We start from the raw sequence: 21,314 nt of genomic DNA on the forward strand, positions 1-21,314 counted from the left end.
TCCAGCTCCATTTTTCTTTCTCAACATTGCTTTGGCTATTTGGAGTCTTTTGTGTTTCCATACAAATTGTGAAATTTTTTGTTCCTGTTCTGTGAAAAATGCCATTGGTAGTTTGATAGGCATTGCATTGAATCTGTAGATTGCTTTGGGTAGAATAGCCATTTTCACAATGTTGATCCTTCCAATCCAAGAACATGGTATGTCTCTCCATCTGTTTGTATCATCTTTAATTTCTTTCAGAAGTGTCTTATAGTTTTCTGCATACAGGTCTTTTGTCTCCTTAGGTAGGTTTATTCCTAGATATTTTATTCTTCTTGTTGCAATGGTAAATGGGAGTGTTTTCTTGATTTCACTTTCAGTTTTTTCGTCATTAGTGTATAGGAATGTGAGAGATTTCTGTGCATTAATTTTGTATCCTGCTACTTTACCAAATTCATTGTTTAGCTCTAGTAGTTTTCTGGTAGCATCTTTAGGATTCTCTATGTATAGTATCATGTCATCTGCAAACAGTGACAGCTTTACTTCTTCTTTTCCAATTTGGATTCCTTTTATTTCCTTTTCTTCTCTGATTTCTGTGGCTAAAACTTCCAAAACTATGTTGAATAATAGTGGTGAGAGTGGCCTTGTCTAGTTCCTGACCTTAGTGGAAATGGTTTCAGTTTTTCACCATTGAGAATGATGTTGACTTTGGGTTTGTCATATATGGCCTTTATTATGTTGAAGCAAGTTCCATCTGTGCCTACATTCAGGAGAGTTTTTATCATAAATGGGTGTTGAATTTTGTCAAAAGCTTTTTCTACATCTATTGAGATGATCATATGGTTTTTCTCCTTCAGTTTGTTAGTATAGTTTATCACATTGATTGATTTGCCTATACTGAAGAATCCTTGAATTCCTGGGGTAAACCCCAGTTGATCATGGTGTATGATCCTTCTCATGTGCTTCAGGATTCTGTTTTCTAGTATTTTGGCAAGGATTTTTGCATCTATGTTCAACTGTGATATTGGCCTGTAGTTTTCTTTTTTTGAAACATCTTTGTCTGGTTTTGGTATCAGGGTGATGGTGGCCTCATAGAATGAGTTTGGGAGTGTTCCACCCTCTGCTATATTTTGGAAGAGTTTGAGAAGGATAGGTTTTAGCTCTTGTCTAAATGTTTGCCAGAATTCATCTGTGAAGCCATGTGGTCCTGGGCTTTTGTCTGTTCGAAGATTTTTAATAACAGTTGAAATTTTAGTGCTTGTGATTAGTCTGTTTATATTTTCTATTTCTTCCTGGTTCAGTCTCAGAAGGTTGTGTTTTTTAAGAATTTGTCCATTTCTTCCAGGTTGTCCATTTTATTGGCATATAGTTGCTTGTAGTAATCTCTCATGATCCTTTGTATTTCTTCAGTGTCAGTTGTTACTTCTCCTTTTTCATTTCTAATCCTGTTGATATGAGTCTTCTCCCTGTTTTTCTTGATGAGTCTGGCTAATGGTTTATCAAATTTGTTTATCTTCTCAAAGAACCAGATTTTAGTTTTATTGATCTTGGCTATCATTTCCTTCATTTCTTTTTTATTTATTTCTGATCTGATCTTTATGATTTCTTTCCTTCTGCTAACTTTGGGGTTTTTTTGTTCTTCTTTCTGTAATTGTTAGGTGTAAGGTTAGGTTGTTTATTTGAGATGTTTCTTGTTTCTTCAGGTAGGATTGTATTGCTGTAAACTTCCCTCTTAGAACTGCTTTTGCTGCATCGCATAGGTTTTGGGTCGTTGTGTTTTCACTGTCATTTGTTTCTTGGTATTTTTTGATTTCCTCTTTGATTTCTTCAGTGATCTCTTGGTTTTTTAGTAGTGTATTTTTTAGGCTCCATGTGTTTGTATGTTTTACAGTTTTTTTCCTGTAATTGATAACTAGTCTCATAGTGTTGTGGTCAGAAAAGATACTTGATATGATTTCAACTTTCTTAAATTTACCAAGGCTTGGTTTGTGACCCAAGATGTGGTCTATCCTGGAGAATGTTCCATGAACACTTGAGAAGAAAGTGTATTCTGTTGTTTTTGGATGGAATGTCTTATAAATATCAATTAAGTCCATCTTGTTTAATGTATCATTTAAAGCTTTTGTTTCCTTATTTATTTGCATTTTGGCTTTTCTGTCCATTGGTGAAAGTAGGTGTTAAAGTCCCCTACTATTACTGTGTTACTGTCAATTTCCCCTTTTATGGCTGTTAGCATTTGCCTTATGTATTGAGGTGCTCCTATGTTGGGTGCGTAAATATGTACAATTTTTATATCTTCTTGGATTGATCCCTTGATCATTGTGTAGTGTCCTTCTTTGTCTCTTCTAATAGTCTTTATTTTAAAGTCTATTTTGTCTGATATGAGTATTGCTACTCCAGCTTTCTTTTGATTTCCATTTTCCTGGAATATCTTTTTCCATCCCCTCACTTTCAGTCTGTATGTGTCTGAAGTGGGTCTGAAATGGGTCTCTTGTAGACACCATTTATATGGATGTTGTTTTTGTATCCATTCAGCCAGTCTCTGTTTTTTGGTTGGAGCATTTAATCCATTTACATTTAAGGTAATTATCGATACGTATGTTCCTATTACCATTTTCTTAATTTTTTTGTGTTTGTTATTGTAGGTCTTTTCCTTCTCTTGTGTTTTCTGCCTACAGAAGTTCCTTTAGCATTTGTTGTTAAGCTGGTTTCATGGTGATGAATTTTCTTAACTTTTGTTTGTTTGTAAAGGTTTTAATTTCTTTGTCGAATCAGAATGAGATCCTTGTTGTGTAGCGTAATCTTCGTTGCAGGTTTTTCCCTTTCATCACTGTAAGTATATCCTGCCACTCACTTCTGGCTTACAGAGTTTCTGCTGAAAGATCAGCTGTTAACTTTCTGGGGATTCCTTTGTATGTTATTTGTTGCTTTTCCCTTGCTGCTTTTAATATTTTTTATTTGTATTTAATTTTTGATAGTTTGATTAATATGTGCCTTGGTGTGTTTCTCCTTGGATTTATCCTGTGTGGGACTCTCTGCACTTCCTGGACTTGATTTACTATTTCCTTTCCCGTATTAGGGAAGTTTTCAACTATAATTTCTTCAAATATTTTCTCAGTCCCTTTCTTTTCCTTTTCTTCCTCTGGGACCCCTATAATTCAAATGTTGGTGAGTTTAATGTTGCCCCAGAGGTCTCTGAGACTGTCCTCAATTCTTTTCATTCTTTTTTCTGCTCTGTGGTAGTTATTTCCACTATGTTATTTTCCAGGTCACTTATCTGTTCTTCTGCCTCAGTTATTCTGCTATTGATTTCTTCTGGAGAATTTTTAATTTCATTTATTTTGTTGCTCATAATTGTTTGTTTGCTCTTTAGTTCTTCTAGGTCCTTGTTAAACGTTTCCTGTATTTTCTCCATTCTATTTCTAAGATTTTGGATCATCTTTACTATCATTACTCTGAATTCTTTTTCAGGTAGACTGCATATTTCCGCATCATTTTTTTTGGTCTAGTGGGTTTTTACCTTGCTCCTTTATCTGTTGTGTATTTCTCTGTCTTCTCATTTTGCTTAAGTTACTGCATTTGGGGCCTCCTTTTCGTAGGCTGCAGGTTCATAGTTCCCATTGTTTTTCGTGTCTGCCCCAGTGGGTAAGGTTGGTTCAGTGATTTGTGTAGGCTTCCTGGTGGAGGGGACTAATGCCTGTGTTCTTGTGGATGAGGCTGGAATTTTCTGGTGGGCAGGACTGCATCCAGTTGTGTGTTTTGGGGTGTCTGTGAACTTAGTATGATTTTAGGCAGCCTCTGTGCTAATAGGTGGGGTTGTGTTCCTGTGTTGCTAGTTGTTTGGCGTGGGGTTTCCAGCACTTGAGCTTGCTGATCATTGAGTGGAACTGGGTGTTAGTGTTGAGATGGAGATCTCTGGGAGAGCTCTTACCAATTGATATTATGTGGGGCCAGGAGGTCTCTGGTGGAAAAGTGTCCTGAACTCGGCTCTCCCACCTCAGAGGCACAGGCTTGGCACCCGGCCAGAGCACCAAGACCCTGTCAGCCCCACAGCCAGATACGTGGGCATTTTCTTGCCTTTTGGGAAGTCTGAGGGCTTCTGCCAGCATTCAGTAGGTGTTCTGTAGGAGTTGTTCCACATGTAGATGTATTTTTGATGTATTTGTGGGGAGGAAGTTGATCTCCACATCTTACTTCCCTGCCACCTTGAAGGTCCTATGGTTGAGGCTTTGATATTATTCAGACGTGGATTTAAGTTCTGACTTAATAACTTGTGGGTTGTGTGATCTTGAACAAGGTATGTAACCACCTGGTGCCTCTTTCCTCATCTGTGAAGGTGAGTGAGAGTGTTGTCTACCTGGCAGAGCTGTTTTGAGAACAGATTGGATTGATGAATATAAGGCACCTACTCTTTGTAGGGATTCTATAAATAGTAGGTGTTGTTACTATCCTTATTTCCATTCTCTTTTCTCTCCTACTGTTTATCTTAAACACTCCTTCCTTTTCCAATGAGAAATCATGCATTTCTAACCCTGGCTACCTGTTAGCAGCCACTGGACTACTGGGAGTGTCTGGGGAATGGAATATTATGAACTCTCAAAATTTCATTTCATCAGGAACCTTATATCCCTTTGAACAGTGATAAAAGCCTTAATAAGAATAACCACTATTTGGCCCATTAAAATAATACAAAGATAAATGTGAGTTTGCAGAAAAACCCTTAAATTATAAAGCAAAGAATTGGAGAGTTAAATGGCATGTGAAGAATCTGAAGACATAACACATATTTAAATTTATGATTTTTTATTCTCTCTATTTATTACAACAGATTCTAAAAGATTGTTCTCATAACAAGACCATTATCCTGAGTAGATTTAAGGACTCTTTTACCAGTATTTTTTCTTGAAATAATTGAGTTTGCTGAAATAAACAATTCAGCTCAATATTTTTCATCTCCCTCTAATACAGATGTATTTGATTCCTATAAATCTGGGTGAAGTCAGTCATGATTTTATTCATATTTGTTTTCCACAGGGTATATGAGCTATTAAGTCATGTTGCATTTATTATAGATCATGTTTGCTTTTTGGCAAGATAATTTTAACGATTGAGAACAGTATTTTAGTACGTGTAACACTGGGAAAACAACCAGAAAGGAGAATTGAAGCAAAATGTTCCTTACAACAAATACTTTAAGTAAATAAAATATTCCATTGTGAATCAAGCATACATTTACATATGAAATGTATAAAAATCATTTAGTATTATGCATACTGTTCATTCTTATGGTTCATATATGTATATATATTCCTCTCATATAAGAATATATCTATATCACTTTGTCTTTTTGTTTGTAATATATGTATATATTCCCATTATATCTTTCTTCCAGCCTCAAATATGTGGATATTTTCTTGGTTTTGTGCCATTTTGATTATCTTGGCTGTTGCTGGTGTGGACACAATAGTAAAGACCACACCATATACCAAATTCACGAAGAAGTCTGAGGGAAAAGAGATGCCAAAGGGTCCAAAGCCATCCAGTGGCCAACCTCCAGAAGAAGAAGAAACTCCCTTCACAGAAGCAGCTGAAATGGCAGAACCAACCCCTGACCCCTCAGCTTTCAATTCTGTCTTTGGTGCTGCCACCCTCTTCCCCTCTGAAAACCTCACTCTTGACACGGCTGATTTCTTCTTGAATTGCTGTGATTGTTGTTCATCTGGACCAGGGCAAAAAGGAGAACCTGGAGAGACTGGAAAACCAGGTATTTGAAAATATACAAGGCCCTATATTTCTCACTTGTACATCCTGAGTTGAGAGGTGGTGGTTTGGTGGTGGAATTGCCCCAAGGGTTTCTACATTGTCATGCGAATGGGACAAGCCTAGGTGTAACACTGTGACAAATGCAATGGGTTCTGTTGCCCAGTGGGGTAGCCAGAGTCCCATGTATGGCTATTAATATTAAAATTAAATGAGATTAAAAATTCAATTCCTCAGTCACACGGGTCCCATTTGAAGTGCTCAGTAGCCACGTGTGGCCAGTGGGCAGCACAGATATAGAGCATTTCCATAATTGCAGAAAGTTCTACTGGATGGTGCTGGTTAGAGCAGAGACTGGCCTACCAACCCTAGCACTGGTGTGTAGTCCTTCCAGTTACACAATCTTTTCATTAATGGCTGATGTAAATAGGGTAAGTGAAAATTCTGTGGTCTGGTAAGAATGTATACTGACTGATGGGGTTTTGGAGTTCTACTTGTAGTTAGGATTAGAAATGGAATGCCTGTGAGGTGGAGAATAAAGGCAGGATTCAGTTCACTTCTCATTGAAATTCTGAGGCAACACAGTCTCCTTGCCCAGCAGTTTTCTCCATTGAACGTCACGGTTAAATATTTCAAAATTTCAGATGTCTTTCATGTATACAGTATGAATATACTCTCACTTTTATTGTAATACAGTTCAGCTTTCACATGTCCTACAGCAGAGAATTCAAGGAAAAAGTGAGATCAGAATGTCAATTTCAAATCCACTCTTCCCTGAAAGAATTACATATAAATATTTGTTGTGTCTTGCCTGAAGAATTTAAAGTTATAAAATCAGGAATTCTGCATCCTCATTAAGCTTTTCATTTATTTCATCCCATTTCAGGAAGCTTTTGGGAAATGTGATCAGTGTTTATGTGGAGGTGGTATTGAATGGGAAAGAAGCTGGGCAGGGGTCTGGGGAACCAAGATTTCAGGCTTGCCAAAACATTACTGGAGATCTAATTAGACTGAGAAAATTATATTTACCAGGATTTCTCTTAGTATCATGTCTGGCAAGCTGCTAGCGGGGAGCGGGAGGGGGTCATGTAAACACAGCTGGTTGCTAAACTGTCTTATAAGTCATAGCATCAGGGCTTTTGTCTTACCCAGTGTGGATTTAGCTGCACTGTTCTTAGAGCTCAGCTTATTACATACATTAATTAACACACATAGTACATACATCACATTTGTGTTATCTACTGTAATGTGAATAATAAATGTAGACTTTAAAAGTTATGAGCCTAATTTTACAGAGTTTCTGAATGAAAGTGTTTTGAAGTATACAGCTCAGCTCTATCTAATAGCTCGTAAAGGTAAAATTCCATTTGAAATTTTATCTCCAGCTTCTCTCATTAATTCAGTTATATAATAGCTACCTACTATGTGCCAATAACTGTTAAGCACTTTATGTTGTTTCTCATCTTTGTAGAAAATGATTAAAATATTATTACATTTCAGTGCATAATTTAATTGCATTTCAGAGAGTTTCAGGTAATTCTAGAGGTTATAGCACCTGAGAGTATAGAAGCTGGTGTCAAACTCGGTGTGTGCACCCTCCAGCCCCAGCTCTTCCATTAGGTCCAGCCTTCCGATATTTACACTAAACTAACCAAGATGTACACCCTGCCTAGATGGAAGGGGCAGCCTGCCTGCCCCTTGTGCCCTTGCAGGCAGTTGCTGTGTGCTCCCTGTGTGTTTCCCTCATAACCACATTGGGCATTTGGGGGTCGTGAGGAAGGGGGGTCACTGCACAGTGAACTGTAATTGATCATTTTGCTTGCTTCTGCCTCCCCTGCTCTTTGTTCTCCATTCCTTTCCTCTCTGCTCTTCCTTCTTTTTTAGACAGAAGAGCTTAACCACCACTTTGGCTTCTTAAGCTTGCCTTCAGCCTTAACCTCCATTGCATGCAATTTATTAAAGCTTTTCATCTAAACAAATACAGCGTTCTTTCAAAGAGGAAATTCAACAGATTGAAAATAATTTTCTCCATCCCATCAACTTAATTATAATAATTAAGATGAAAGATTACAATTTAATTGAGTGTACTTATTTATATGGTTAACTTTCAAAGAACCTGGCCATAAATTATTCCAATCAAGCTTGAACAGGGCTGGGGTTGCAGGAATGATAACTGTCCTAGGCTTGGGTGTCTGTGTGGCCCAGGTAAGTGGAAGTGGACCTGGGCTGCTGGGATGAGCGAGGACACCAGTGAGGTCTGAGTCCTGCACCATCTGCCCCTCCCCTGCCCCTCAGCCTCTTTTACCCTGATCGCTAGCTCCGCCCATGGTGCTCTTCTTTCAGTTTCTTAAAAACACCATGGTCTTTTCTACTCTTGTTTTTCCTGAAATACTCATCCATGTTTTTTTTTTTTTTTTTCTTTGTCTCAGAAATTTCTAATTTGTTCATTGGGTCTTAGCTTAATGACATTTTTTTCCAGGAGGTATCCTCTGATCCCATAAATCAGTTTTTTTTTTAAACCACCATCTACAATAGGAACTTTCTCTTTTCTTTACATAACTAACAACAGTGTGGCCATTTCTATTTATTTGTGTGGTTATTTGTTCATGTTTATCTTTCATGGACTCTCAGCTCCATGAGGGAAGGGACTGCTGGAATGTTGATGGCTGATTCCTGACACCTATCAGGATGCTTGGTGTGTAGGGGGACTCAGCAATTTTTCCTGAATGAGTATATAAGTGAAGGAATGGGAAAACCAAAAGTGTTAGGTATTGTGGTTTTACTTCCAATTTGAAAGTGTGGTCCACATGAGGTTAAGAGTCAGATAATCATCTTTTCTTGTTGTTTGATATAGTACTGCTTCTCTGAATCATTTGATCACTGCCATGAATTCAGTGACAAGTACTAATGGGCTCAATTTATCTATTCAGGTAGTGCAAAATTGCAAATCAGACAAAAATATTGTCCTTAGAACTCTGTAATAGTTTATTCTCACCCAGATTTTATCATTAGGATACTGACAGTCACTGGCCTCAATAAAATGACTGATTTTTTTGGAAGTAATGAATTTCAAAAGAGAATTTTTCTACCCTGATGGTTTTTAAATCTCATTTCCAGGTTTTAAGGGAGAAGCTGGTGGTATGGGGATCCTAGGGCCACCAGGAGTCACTGGACCCCAAGGTCCAAAAGGCCAGAAAGGAGAGAAGGGTAGGTAATTATATCCATTTCATGTCAAAACTCAAGAGATGTTCTGCATCATTTTTAAGAAGAGCAGCTTGTTAAGTAAATACCAGATTCTTGCAGGTGGATCTATTTTTTAAAATGTAAAAACTTGGTAAAGCATATTGTGAGTTATATTTGATATAAAAATGTGAACTTTATAAATAGCCAATTGAGAAATTTTAAACTTGCCTGGTAATATACTCCCCCCCCCCCCCACACATACCTTTTCTGTTCCTTGTAGTTCACCTGGCTGACTCAGTGACTGGGAGCCACAGGGCATAGACTCTGGGGAAGGGTCCTTTCCTATATACTCCTGTTTGAATTCTTCTTTATGATACAAATTAATTTCATACTACATAAAACTAATCAGAGCAGGCAATCCTCTAGAATATTCCATATAGATGGATAGCCTACCTACTAAGGAGAGTATGACATATCCTTTGGCTTACTCTCAAATCAGGGGCAGTGTCAACGGTGGGAAGAGAACTGAATTAAAATGGAAGAAGTCAAGCTATTTGCAGTGACCTTGGACCCATCACTTTACCTCATCTGGAAATTGAGAGGACTAGACTAGATATTTATTTGTACCCTGTTTAAAGAAGATTTGTCATTACGGGGGCTTTCCTAGATCTTTTCCAGCTCAGAAATTCTGTAATTCCATAGATGTATCAGCAAAGAGGGTGCTCTGCTCTGGGAAATTCCTGGTTCTATAATTGCTTCAAGGTATTGAGGGAAGGTTATAGATTCACTGGGACATTTAGAAATTCCTCAGGGAATACCACCAGCCTGTAGAAATACTATATATCCATCAAGTTAAATGTTTTAGCCTTAGTGTCACGTGTCAAAAGACATAATATCATCTATACATCACCTTTTGTGGCTGAATTATGTTAGCAGAAAGCCCTGTGAAATAAAGATGAGTGATGAACCTCCTCAGTGATTCATACATTTTGAAAGTTAGACTTCTGGAAGTAGAAGAAAACAACAGGGAAGTATTATAAAATGAGGTTCTTAAGAATATGCTTTGATGAAGGATCAAAAGTATAAAATCATTTAGCCAGTCTCTATAAAGTGACAATTGTATTTTCCTTTTACTTCCACTTAACTTGGACTCTTAGTTAAGACTTAAAGTTAAAAAAATAAATGAGTAGAATGACTGTATTTTTTACTCAATCATTATCTGATTGAGTAAATTCATTATAAGCAGTTAAACTCTTTAAATGAACTCGAGAACCAGAATAACTGCAGTGAAGGTCAGGATATGAATATTGACAAGGACTGGGAATAGAATTATTCCTTCACTTCCATTCATAGTTATGTTCTTTCTCTTCAAAGGTATACAGATGTTCTCCTGATGGCCTATGGGTAAATTTCCAATTTTTTTTTTTTTTTTATTGTGGTACGCGGGCCTCTAACTCTTGTGGCCTCTCCGTTGCGGAGCACAGGCTCCGGACGCGCAGGCCCAGCGGCCGTGGCTCACGGGCCCAGCCACTCCGCGGCATGTGGGATCTTCCTGGACCAGGGCACGAACCCGTGACTCCTGCATCGGCAGGTGGACTCTTAACCACTGTGTCACCAGGGAAGCCCTAATTTCCAAATTTTAAATGGAATGATAAAGAGGAGCAAGCTACTTAGAAAACTCTGTTGAGCAGCTTATGGTGGGATTTCTCTAGCTAGTCTTATGAAATTTGCCTGAATTGCTTTTCATGACTTTTATTTATATATTTATTTATTTATTTACAGCCATTGTGCTTTTATTATAAAATTAATAAATTCTTTATAGTAGATTATTAAATACTGGCATATTTATACAATGGTAATGAGAACCAACAAACAACTATATGCAACAGTATAAATCAATTTTACAAATATAATGTTGAGCAAAAGAATTCAGACACAAAAGATTACATACTATACAATTTCAATTATATAGTGGTTAGTACAAACCCCCCAAAGTCTATGATGCTAAAAGTCAACTGTAGTTACTCTCAAAGGTTAGGCTGTGACAAAAAGGGGACACAATAGAGTCTTCTGGGACACTGATAATATTCTGGTTTCTTACACAACATTGTAAATCAACTATACTTCAATTAAAAATAAAATAAAAGAGATTAAGAAACTAAAAAAATTATTTTGGTTTCTTCTTTGAAAAATTTTTATTGGGGTATAGTTGCTATAGAGTGAATCAGCTATACATATACATATATGCCCTCATTTTTGGATTTCCTTCCCATTTAGGTCACCGCAGAGCATTGAGTAGAGTTCCCTGTGCTTTACAGTACGTTCTCATTAGTTATCTATTTTATATATAGTATCAATAGTGTATATATGTCAATCCCTATCTCACAATTCATCCTACCCACACCCTTTTCCTCTTTGGTATCCATACGTTTGTTCTCTATGTCTGTGTCTCTATTTCTGCTTTGCAAATAAGATAATCTATACCATTTTTTAAGAATCCACATATATGGGATAATATATGATATTTGTTTTTCTCTTTCTGCCTTACTTCACTCTGTATGACAGTCTCTAGGTCCATCCACATCTCTACAAATGACCCAGTTTCATTCCTTTTTTATGGCTGAGTAATATTCCATTATATATATGTACCACATCTTCTTTATACATTCCTCTGTTGATGGACATTTAGGTTGCTTCTATGTCCTGCCTATTGTAAATAGTGCTGCAATGAACATTGGGGTGCATGTCATGTGTCTTTTTGCATTATGGTTTCTCTCAGTATATGCCCAGTAGTGGGATTGCTGGGTCATATGGCAGTTCTATTTTTAGTTTTTTAAGGAACCTCCATACTGTTCTCCATAGTGGTTTTATCAATTTACATTCCCATCAACAGTGCAAGAGGGTTCCCTTTTCTCCACATCCTCTCCAGCATTTATTGTTTGTAGATTTTTTGATGACGGCCGTTCTGACTGGTGTGAGGTGATACCTTATTGTAGTTTTGATTTGCATTTCTCTAATAATTACTGATGTTGAGCATCCTTTCATATGTTTGTTGGCAATCTGTATGTCTTCTTTGGAGAAATGTCTATTTAGGTCTTCTGCCCATTTTTGATTGGGTTGTTTGTTTTTTTCATATTGAGCTGCATGGGTTGCTTGTATATTTTGGAGGTTAATCCTTTGTCAGTTGCTTCATTTGCAAATATTTTCTCCCATTCTGAGGATTGTCTTTTGGTCTTGTTAATGGTTTCCTTTGCTGTGCAAAAGCTTTGAAGTTTCATTAGGTCCTTCCCATTTGTTTATTTTTGTTTTTATCTCCATTTCTCTAAGAGGTGGGTCAAAAAGGATCTTTCTGTGATTTATGTCATTGAATGTTTTGCCTATGTTTTCATCTAAGAGTTTTATAGTGTCTGGCTTTACATTTAGATATTTGATCCATTTTGAGTTTATTTTTGTGTATGGTGTTAGGGAGTGTTCTAATTTCATTCTTTTACATGTAGTTGTCCAGTTTTCCCAGCACCACTTATTGAAGAGACTGTCTTTTCTCCACTGTATATTCTTGCCTCCTTTATCAAAAATAAGGTGACTGTAGGTGCATGGGTTTATCTTTGGGCTTTCTATCCTGTTCCATTGATCTCTATTTCTGTTTTTGTGCCAGTACCATACTGTCTTGATTACTGTAGCTTTGTGGTGTAGTCTGAACTCAGGGAGCCTGATTCCTCCAGCTCTGTTTTTCTCTCTCAAGATTGCTTTGGCTTTGGGGTCTTTGTATTTCCATACAAATTGTAAAAAATTTTTGTTCTAGTTCTGTGAAAAATGCCATTGGTAATTTGATAGGGATTGCATTGAATCTGTAGATTGCTTTGGGTATTATAGTCATTTTCACAATATTGATTCTTCCAATTCAAGAACATGGTATATCTCTGTTTGTGTCTTTTTTTATTTCTTTCATCAGTATCTTATAGTTTTCTGAGTACAGGTCTTTTGCCTCCTTAGGTAGGTTTATTCCTAGATATTTTATTCTTTTTTTTGCAATGGTGAATGAAATTGTTTCCTTAATTTCTCTTTCTGATCTTTCATTGTTAGTGTATAGGAATGCAAGAGATTTCTGTGTATTAATTTTGTATCGTGCAACTTTACTAAATTCATTGATTAGCTCTAGTAGTTTTCTAGTGGCATCTTTAGGATTCTCTATGTATATTATCATGTAGTCTGCAAAGAGTTACAGTTTTACATATTCTTTTCCAGTTTGTATTCCTTTTATTTCTTTTTCTTCTCTGATTGCTGTGGCTAGGACTTCCAAAACTATGTTGTCTAATAGTGACGAGAGTGGACACCCTTGTCTTGTTCCTGATCTTAGAGGAAATGCTTTCAGTTTTTCACCATTGAGAATAATGCTTGATGTGGGTTTTTCATATATGGCCTTTATTGTGTTGAGGTAAGTTCCCTCTATGCCCACATTCTGGAGAGTTTTTTTTTTTTATCTTAAATGGGTGTTGAATTTTGTCAAAAGCTCTTTCTACATCTCTTGAGATGATCATATGGTTTTTGTCCTTCAATTTGTTAATATGGTGTATCACATTGATTGATTTGCATGTATTTAAGATTCCTTGCATCCCTGGGATAAATCCTACTTGATCATGGCATGTGGTCCTTTTAATGTGTTGTTGGATTCGGTTTGCTAGTATTTTGTTGAGGATTTTTGCGTTTAATGTTCATCAGTGATATTGGCCTGTAATTTTCTTTTTTTGTGTGATATCTTTGTCTGGTTTTGATATCATGGTGGTGGTGGCCTCATAGAATGAGTTTGGGAGTGTTCCTCCCTCTGCAATTTTTGGGAAGAGTTTGAGAAGGATAGGTGTTAGCTCTTCTCTAAAATTTGATAGAATTTGCCTGTGAAGTCATCTGGTCTTGGACTTTTGTTTGTTGGAAGATTTTTAATCACAGTTTCAATTTCATTACTTGTGATTGGTCTGTTTATATTTTCTACTTCTTCCTGTTTCAGTCTTGGAAGGTTATGCCTTTCTAAGAATTTGTCCATTTCTTCCAAGTTGTCCATTTTATTGGCATAGAGTTGCTTACAAAGGATCTCTTATGATCCTTTGTATTTCTGCAATGTCAGTTGTAACTCGTCCTTTTCAATTTCTAATTTTATTGATTTGAGTCCTCTCCCTTTTTTTCTTGATGAGTCTGCCTAAAGTTTTATCAATTTGGTTTATCTTCTCAAAGAACCATCTTTTAGTTTCATTGATCTTTGCTGTTGTTTTCTTTGTTTCTATTTCATTTATTTCCTTTTACTAACTTTTTTTTTGTTCTTCTTTCTCTAGTTGCTTTAAGTGTAAGGTTAGGTTGTTTATTTGAGATTTTTCTTGTTTCTTGAGGTAGGATTGTATTACTTTAAACTTCCCTCTTAGAGATATGTGTCTCCTTGGATTTATCCTGTATGGGACTGTCTGTGCTTTCTGGACTTGATTGACTGTTTCCTTTCCCATGTTAGAGAAGTTTTTTTACTATAATCTCTTCAAATATTTTCTCAGACACTTTCTCTACTTCTTCTGGGATCCCTATAATTTGAACATTGGTGCCTTTAATGTTGTCCTAGAGGTCTCTGAGACTGTTCTCATTTCTTTTCATTCTTTTTTCTTTATTTTGCTCTATGGCAGTTATTTCCACCATTGTATCTTCCAGGTCACTTATCTGTTCTTCTTCCTCAGTAATTCTGCTATTGATTCCTTCGAGTTTATTTTTAATTTCAGTTATTGTGTTGTTCATCACAGTTTGTTTGTTCTTTAGTTCTTCTAGGTCCTTGTTAAACATTTCTGTTTAACAGAATTGGATCATCTTTACTGTTATTACTCTGAATTCTTTTTCAGGTAGACTGCCTATTTCCTCTTCATTTATTTGGTCTTGTGGGTTTTTACCTTGCTCCTTCTTCTGCAACATATTTCTCAGTCTTCTCATTTTGTCTAACTTACTGTGTTTGAGGTCTTCTTTCCACAGGCTGAAGTGTCATAGTTCCTCTTGCTTCTTGTGTCTGCCCTTGGTGGGTGAGGTTGGTCCAGTGGCTTGTGTAGGCTTCCTGGTGGGAGGGACTGGTGCCTGTGTTCTCGTGGGTGGAGCTGGATCTTGTCCCTCTGATGAACAGGGCCATGTCAGGTGGTGTGTTTTGGGGTGTCTGTGAGCTTAGCACAACTTTAGGCAGCCTGTCTGCTGATAGGTGGTTTTGTGTTCCTGTCTTGCTTGTTGTTTGCTGTGAGGCATCTAGCACTAGAGCCTGCAGGCAGTTGGGTAGAGCCATGTCTTGTATTCAAGATGCAGACCTCTGGGAGAGGTCTCATCAGTTAACATTCCTTGGGGTCAGGAATTCTCTGGCAGTCCAGCATCCTGGACTCAGTGCTCCCTTCCCCGAGGCTCCGGCCTGACCCCCGGCTGGGGAACCAAGACCCCACAAGCCACACATCACAGCAATAAAGGGAAAAAAAGGAGTGGGGGGAGAAAACAAAAAGAGAAACAAAACCCAAGAGAAATAGCAAATACAGAAACAAATAGCAACAACAGCAATAAAACCAAAAAACAAACAAAACTCCAAATGGTAAAAGCAAAACCAACCAAACAAAAATGAAAACAAACTCATGCACACACAAAAAGAAACAAAAACAAAACCAAAGAAAACAAAACCCAAGAGAACAACCAGACAAACAGAACCCCAAAATGAAATCAAACAATTAAAAACAAAACTAACACAAACAGAAAACAAAAAACAAAACTAAAACAGAATGCAAACTGAAGAATAAAGCAAACAAAAACAGACACACAAAAACAATTAAAAAATGGATTAAAAGAAAAAACAGAAAGAGGGAAAAAAAGATAAAAACAAAATAGAACAAAGAAAAGGAAAAAAACAGAACAATTAAAAATAGAAACAAAAAAATGAACAAAATTATAAAAAGAAAGAAAAAAAACAGAGAAAAACCAAACAAACCTAAACCCCCCCAAAATACTAAATAAAAATAATAATTACAAAAAACAAAGCCAGCAACAGAACAAATCAAAACATAATAATAATAATAGTAATAATAATATTTTCCTGGGGTCTCAGCTGTCATTGTGCTAGCCCCTGCTCTGAGCCACAGCCCACCTCCACCTCCCCAGTAGGCCCTCTAGTGCCTCTAGGTTGGTCTCTCGACCTGCTGTGGGCACTGTGAGGACAGGTCAGACTCTGATCTGGCCCAGCTCATGCATGTGCTTGCCCCCAAAGTCCACAGCTACCAGAGCTAGACCAGTTTCATTTGTGGGAACACTCATTGTCCATTCAGATCCATAGATGCAGGGTCTGCGAAGCTGATCACAGGGCCTTAATATGTAGCTTGTGCAACTGATGGAAAGATTTTTGTTCCTCTTCCTTAGTCACCCTGCCCCTGGGGCTCAGCTGTGATTTTAGCCCCACTTCTGCATGTGGGCCACCCACAGGATTCTGCTCCCTAGGCTGCCCTGGAGCACTTGGGCCTGCCCCAGTGAGGACAGGGCGTGGAGGTGGTATGGCTGCCTGGGTCGCAGGAGCTCCAGTGGCGACAGATGTGCAGGGAGGTGGCAGCCACAGGCACAAGAGATCTGGCCTAGTGTGAGCATTTTCTAGTGCCCAGTGGCAGGTGTGCGAGGGCCAGCCCTGTCAGGGCCCTCTCCTAGCACCTGCGGGGATGGGCAGGGGCTGGTGCGTGGGGAGAGAGGCTGCAGCGGGGGCTGCATCCCCTGCATGTCACTCAACAGTGGTGCCTTGCTTCCATGGCAGTCCAGGTTTCCTCTACAGGCATTCCCAGTTGCATATTTCCTCCCTCCCATCCCCATTGGCTGTCTCCTTGCAGCCAACAATAGTACTCCTCCTGGGTTTGTACTCCAATCCCCATGCTCCAGCTCCCACCACTGTGTGCACCAGTGGACACATGTCCCAGTGTGGGGCATGCAGTGCTGTTGCATGGACTGTCTGTGTAGGTCTCACTCTGTGCTCTCTGCCACAGACTGGCTGCTCCACCCTCCTCTGACAGCCTCAGGTGCTTCCCTTCTGTCCCAACCAATTTCTCTGTCGGTGAGGGGGCTTCCCCAGATGTGGGAACCTCTCTTCTGCTTCAGCTCCCCAACTGGGGAGCAGGTTCCATCCCATTTCCTCTCCTCTTCTTTCTCCCTTTCTTTCATCCTGCCTGGTTATGCAGGCATCTTTATTGTCCTTTCTGGTGTCCAAGGTCTTCTACTAGTGTTCAGCCCGTGTTCTGTGAGAATTGTTGCATCTGTAGATGTATTCTTTTTTTTTTTTTTTTCACGGTACACGGGCCTCTCACTGTTGTGGCCTCTCCCATTGCGGAGCACAGGCTCCGGACGCGCAGGCTCAGTGGCCATGGCTCATGGGCCCAGCTGCTCTGCGGCATGTGGGATCTTCCCGGACCGGGGCACGAACCCGCGTCCCCTGCATCGGCAGGCGGACTCTCAACCACTGCGCCACCAGGGAAGCCCTGTAGGTGTATTCTTGATGCATTTGTGGAGAGAGATGAACTCCATGTCCTCCTACTCCTCCGCCATCTTGAAAAGTCCCCTCTTCTCATGACTTTTAATTTGACTTAGGGTTTCTTTTTCCCTGGAAAAAATGAAACAAAATTTGTTGGTTATATCATAAATAATATGGCTGGTAAGTTGATGCCAACCAATATTATATACAGTTATGTTTGACTCTGTACAGATTGCTAAACTTTTTCATACCTCAGTTTCTTTTGTGATGAAAGTGGTGACAAAAATATGTGCTCTACCTTTCTTGATGGGAGATGCTACAAACTTTTGTAAATGAAAAATATTCCAATTGATGAAATGTACTCTGTTATGTGAGCCTCCCTGTTATGTGAGAGGCTGTTTTATTATCAAATAAAAATTAATATTAAACTAAAAGTTTGAAATTTAAAAATTCATGTTAAGAGCTTGGAACATTACCTGGTGCAAAGTAAGTGCTCAATGAGAGTTAGGTATTATTGTTACTGTTATTTTTGCTATTATTAGTTACAATTAAAATAAATCTAGAGTGGCTGTACTGTAACAGGATGGGCCTTTGGCCAGGCCCAGTGTAAAAGTCCATTTTGTGGTAATATGGCAAATATCTAAAAGCCCAGATATTTTTATTTTTTCAAACATGAATTTTCACAGCAGCTTTATAATTGCCCAAAGAGTATATGAAAAAATTTCCAAACAAAATGAAAATTAGCTTTTCCTTGGTGCTTTATGTATATCAAGGACAATATTTTTTATCCTGTGTGAGTTTTTTTTTGTTTGTTTGTTTGTTTTTTGCAGTACACAGGCCTCCCACTGCTGCGGCCTCTCTTGTTGTGGAGCGCAGGCTCAGCAGCCATGGCTCACAGGCCCAGCCGCTCCGCGGCATGTAGGATCCTCCTGGACTGGGGCACGAACCCGTGTCCCCTGCATCGGCAGGCCGACTCTCAACCACTGCGCCACCAGGGAAGCCCCCTGTGTGGGTTTTTATCATGAATAGTTTTAGCTGACTGCAGAGTGTTGTGCTCTGTGTTTTAGCTTATATGGTGCACGGTACGATCTCTCACACATTGTGAGGGATATAAAAAAAGAGGACCTTTTAACTGTCGTTCAGAATTTGTAATAAGAAGAGCACAAACACAGACATACATAATGTAAGGCAGAATGTCATAGGTTTTGTAAGAGATTTGAAGAGCTACAAGAATGCTGAGGGAAAAGCTGAAATCTGAAGAGATTTGGCACTACCTCCAAATATACTTTAAATGGTTCACCATCAATTGGAATAAAATATTCCTAATGTTACTCAATAAATTCTTTTTCCATATTGTTTTACCTTTACACATTTTGGTAAAGGAAGCATTAGAATGTGACACAGTTGTGAAATGGGTGTTTGTTATATCATAGCTAATATAGTTAGAAAAAAGTTAATCTTGGTATCATTTTAGGACTTAAGGGAGAACGTGGGGAGCAAGGAACAAATGGAGTTCCAGGATACCCAGGAAAACCTGGAGTACCAGGTAGTGTATAAAGTATATCTACTGTGTGTAGTCACGTGTGCAGTATGGCCCTTAATTTTCTTCCTGTTTGTATTTAAAGTTATCAGGGAGGTAAGATGGAAATATCAATTAGTAATAATCTTCTAATAATTTAGTGTACTGATTGGATGGAGTGTTATCAGCACTAGTGTAGGAGTCTGGAAGTGGTAAAAGTATCTGAACTCTGCACCTCTTTCTCGCTGTCCTTGGGAAAAAGATCTCTAAATCTTTCTGGGTTGCAGGTGTTTTGCCTGTAAGATTTTGGGTTTGGATGGACAATATGGAGATTTAGGAGAATAGCTGGGTTGGGCCAAAATGCAAAGTATAATGGAACACAATGGGCAACTATAGTTCTAATATTCTTCATCATCTTAAAAGTCAAACAAACAAACAAACAGGCAAACTAGATATATAAGATCTAAATATAAGCTGTTGCTTCTCAGTAGCATTAACTCTTTCCTTTATGAGGGAGTAGCTTGATTTGAATGGCTCAGTGTAAGAATCTCCTCTGCATGGCCATTGCTCAGGCAAGAAGCAGGTTTCCAGCTCCAGTTAAGAGGTTTTGTTTCATTTTGTGAGCATAATAATAGCATAATGGTCATACCATATGTGAACCTTAACCATTATTTTAATTTTTCCATTTCAGGTGGACTTGGTCCTAAGGGGGATAGAGGAAATATTGGCCTGGCAGGAGTGAAAGGACAAAAAGGCTCGAAGGGGGACACGTGTGCCAATGGTACCAAAGGAGATAAAGGAGACCGAGGGGCTGTGGGTGCACCAGGCTTGAATGGAGAGCCTGGGGCCAAGGGAGACAAGGGGGAGATGGGGGATAAGGGCTACTGTGGAGATTCTGGGGAGAGGGGGGGAAAAGGAGAAAAAGGCGAGGAGGGCATGAAAGGAGAAAAAGGTAGCAAAGGAGATATTGGAATGGAAGGGAAAAGTGGTTCAGACGGGCTGCCTGGGCCCCAAGGTGATCCAGGAGTTAAAGGAGAAAAGGGAGAGTTGGGTCCTCCTGGTCTTGTGGGACCTGCAGGGCCAAAGGGTGAACTTGGGAGCAAAGGGGTCCGAGGGTCTATTGGGAAGAAGGGCTCTCGGGGCCTCAAGGGCTCCAAGGGGGAGGTGGCCAGAGTCCCACAGTCAGCTTTCAGTGCTGCTTTATCCAAGCCTTTCCCCCCTCCAAATGCCCCTATCAAGTTTGACAAGGTTCTCTATAACGACCAAGGGAACTACAGCCCTGTCACTGGGAAATTTAACTGTAGTATTCCTGGGGCATATGTTTTTTCCTACCATGTCACCGTGAGGGGCCGACCTGCTCAGATCAGCCTGGTGGCCTGGAATAGGAAGCAGTTCAAGTCCAGAGAAACGCTCTATGGTCATGAAATAGACCAGGCCTCTCTCCTCATCATCTTGAAATTAAAAGCAGGGGACCAAGTCTGGCTGGAAGTTTCAAAAGATTGGAATGGGGTGTATGTCAGTGCTGAGGATGATAGCATTTTTACTGGGTTCCTTTTGTACCCAGAGGAAAACCCTGGCATTTCACCATAAACTTGTATCTTCAACACTGTAGTTTGGGTTTAGTGGAATAAGTCAGGTAACATTGGGTAGTGCTATTGAAAAAAGTAAGCTTCACTTCTTTTCATGATTATAAAAATAATACAGAAAAATCAAGAAAAAATTATATCACCTAGAGTCAATAATTCCTATTTTAGAACATCACCTTTAAAAAATATTTATATGTATTTGAGAGCATGTGTCTATTAATTTTGTAGCTAGCTTTTTTCATTTAGCATTATAATGGCATTTCTCAAGCCCTTTAAATAATATTTGTATACAAAAATATGAATGAAATTTGTAATAAATAAATATATTCTTACTAAATATTTTCTGTCTCATAAAAATGTGTGTAACTCTTTTCAGTGTGAATGTGAGGCTAACAGCTGACATATGATGGGTAGGTATTTCTCAAAAGTTTCTAATTCTGTTGGGAGGATTGCCTTCCCACAAAATAGAACTATTCCCATGTTAGTTTAATTCAGGGAGAATACACAGAAAGAATAGTAAAGACTAGCTAAAGTATTTTTAAGATCAATCAGTGTGTAAGGGTTTGCTCATAAAAAACCTGTATTATATGGACTTGTGTGTTGGGTAAAAGGTAAAAAGAAAGTTGATATAGATATTGCTTCATCATAGCAAAGATCCAGCGATTCATCTAATTATTGTGCTTAGAAGAACTGAATGTCCCCCAAAGATTTCAGAGTAAAATTAAATCATTATTGATCTAAAGTTTCAGCCCTTTCTTCATGGAAGAACACTTAATTTGGATAAATTCTTTGG

The 21,314-nt window shown here is 38.6% G+C and overlaps 1 protein-coding gene across 1 annotated transcript in view; it reads left to right on the forward strand.

Annotated features, from left to right (window-relative positions):
- OTOL1 (otolin 1) overlaps positions 1-20,760 on the forward strand; it is a 64,273-nt gene extending 43,513 nt beyond the window's left edge. The window contains exons 4-7 of the mRNA XM_079922865.1: positions 5,372-5,743; positions 8,857-8,946; positions 18,891-18,962; positions 19,627-20,760. Coding sequence (XP_079778991.1) covers positions 5,372-5,743; positions 8,857-8,946; positions 18,891-18,962; positions 19,627-20,525 — 1,433 coding nt within the window. The 3' untranslated portion in view covers positions 20,526-20,760. The remainder of the gene's footprint in view (positions 1-5,371; positions 5,744-8,856; positions 8,947-18,890; positions 18,963-19,626) is intronic.
- Positions 20,761-21,314: the final 554 nt, after the last annotated feature.

This window comes from Stenella coeruleoalba, assembly GCF_951394435.1.
Source record: "Stenella coeruleoalba genome assembly, chromosome: 5".
In the NCBI taxonomy this organism is placed as follows: domain Eukaryota; kingdom Metazoa; phylum Chordata; class Mammalia; order Artiodactyla; family Delphinidae; genus Stenella; species Stenella coeruleoalba.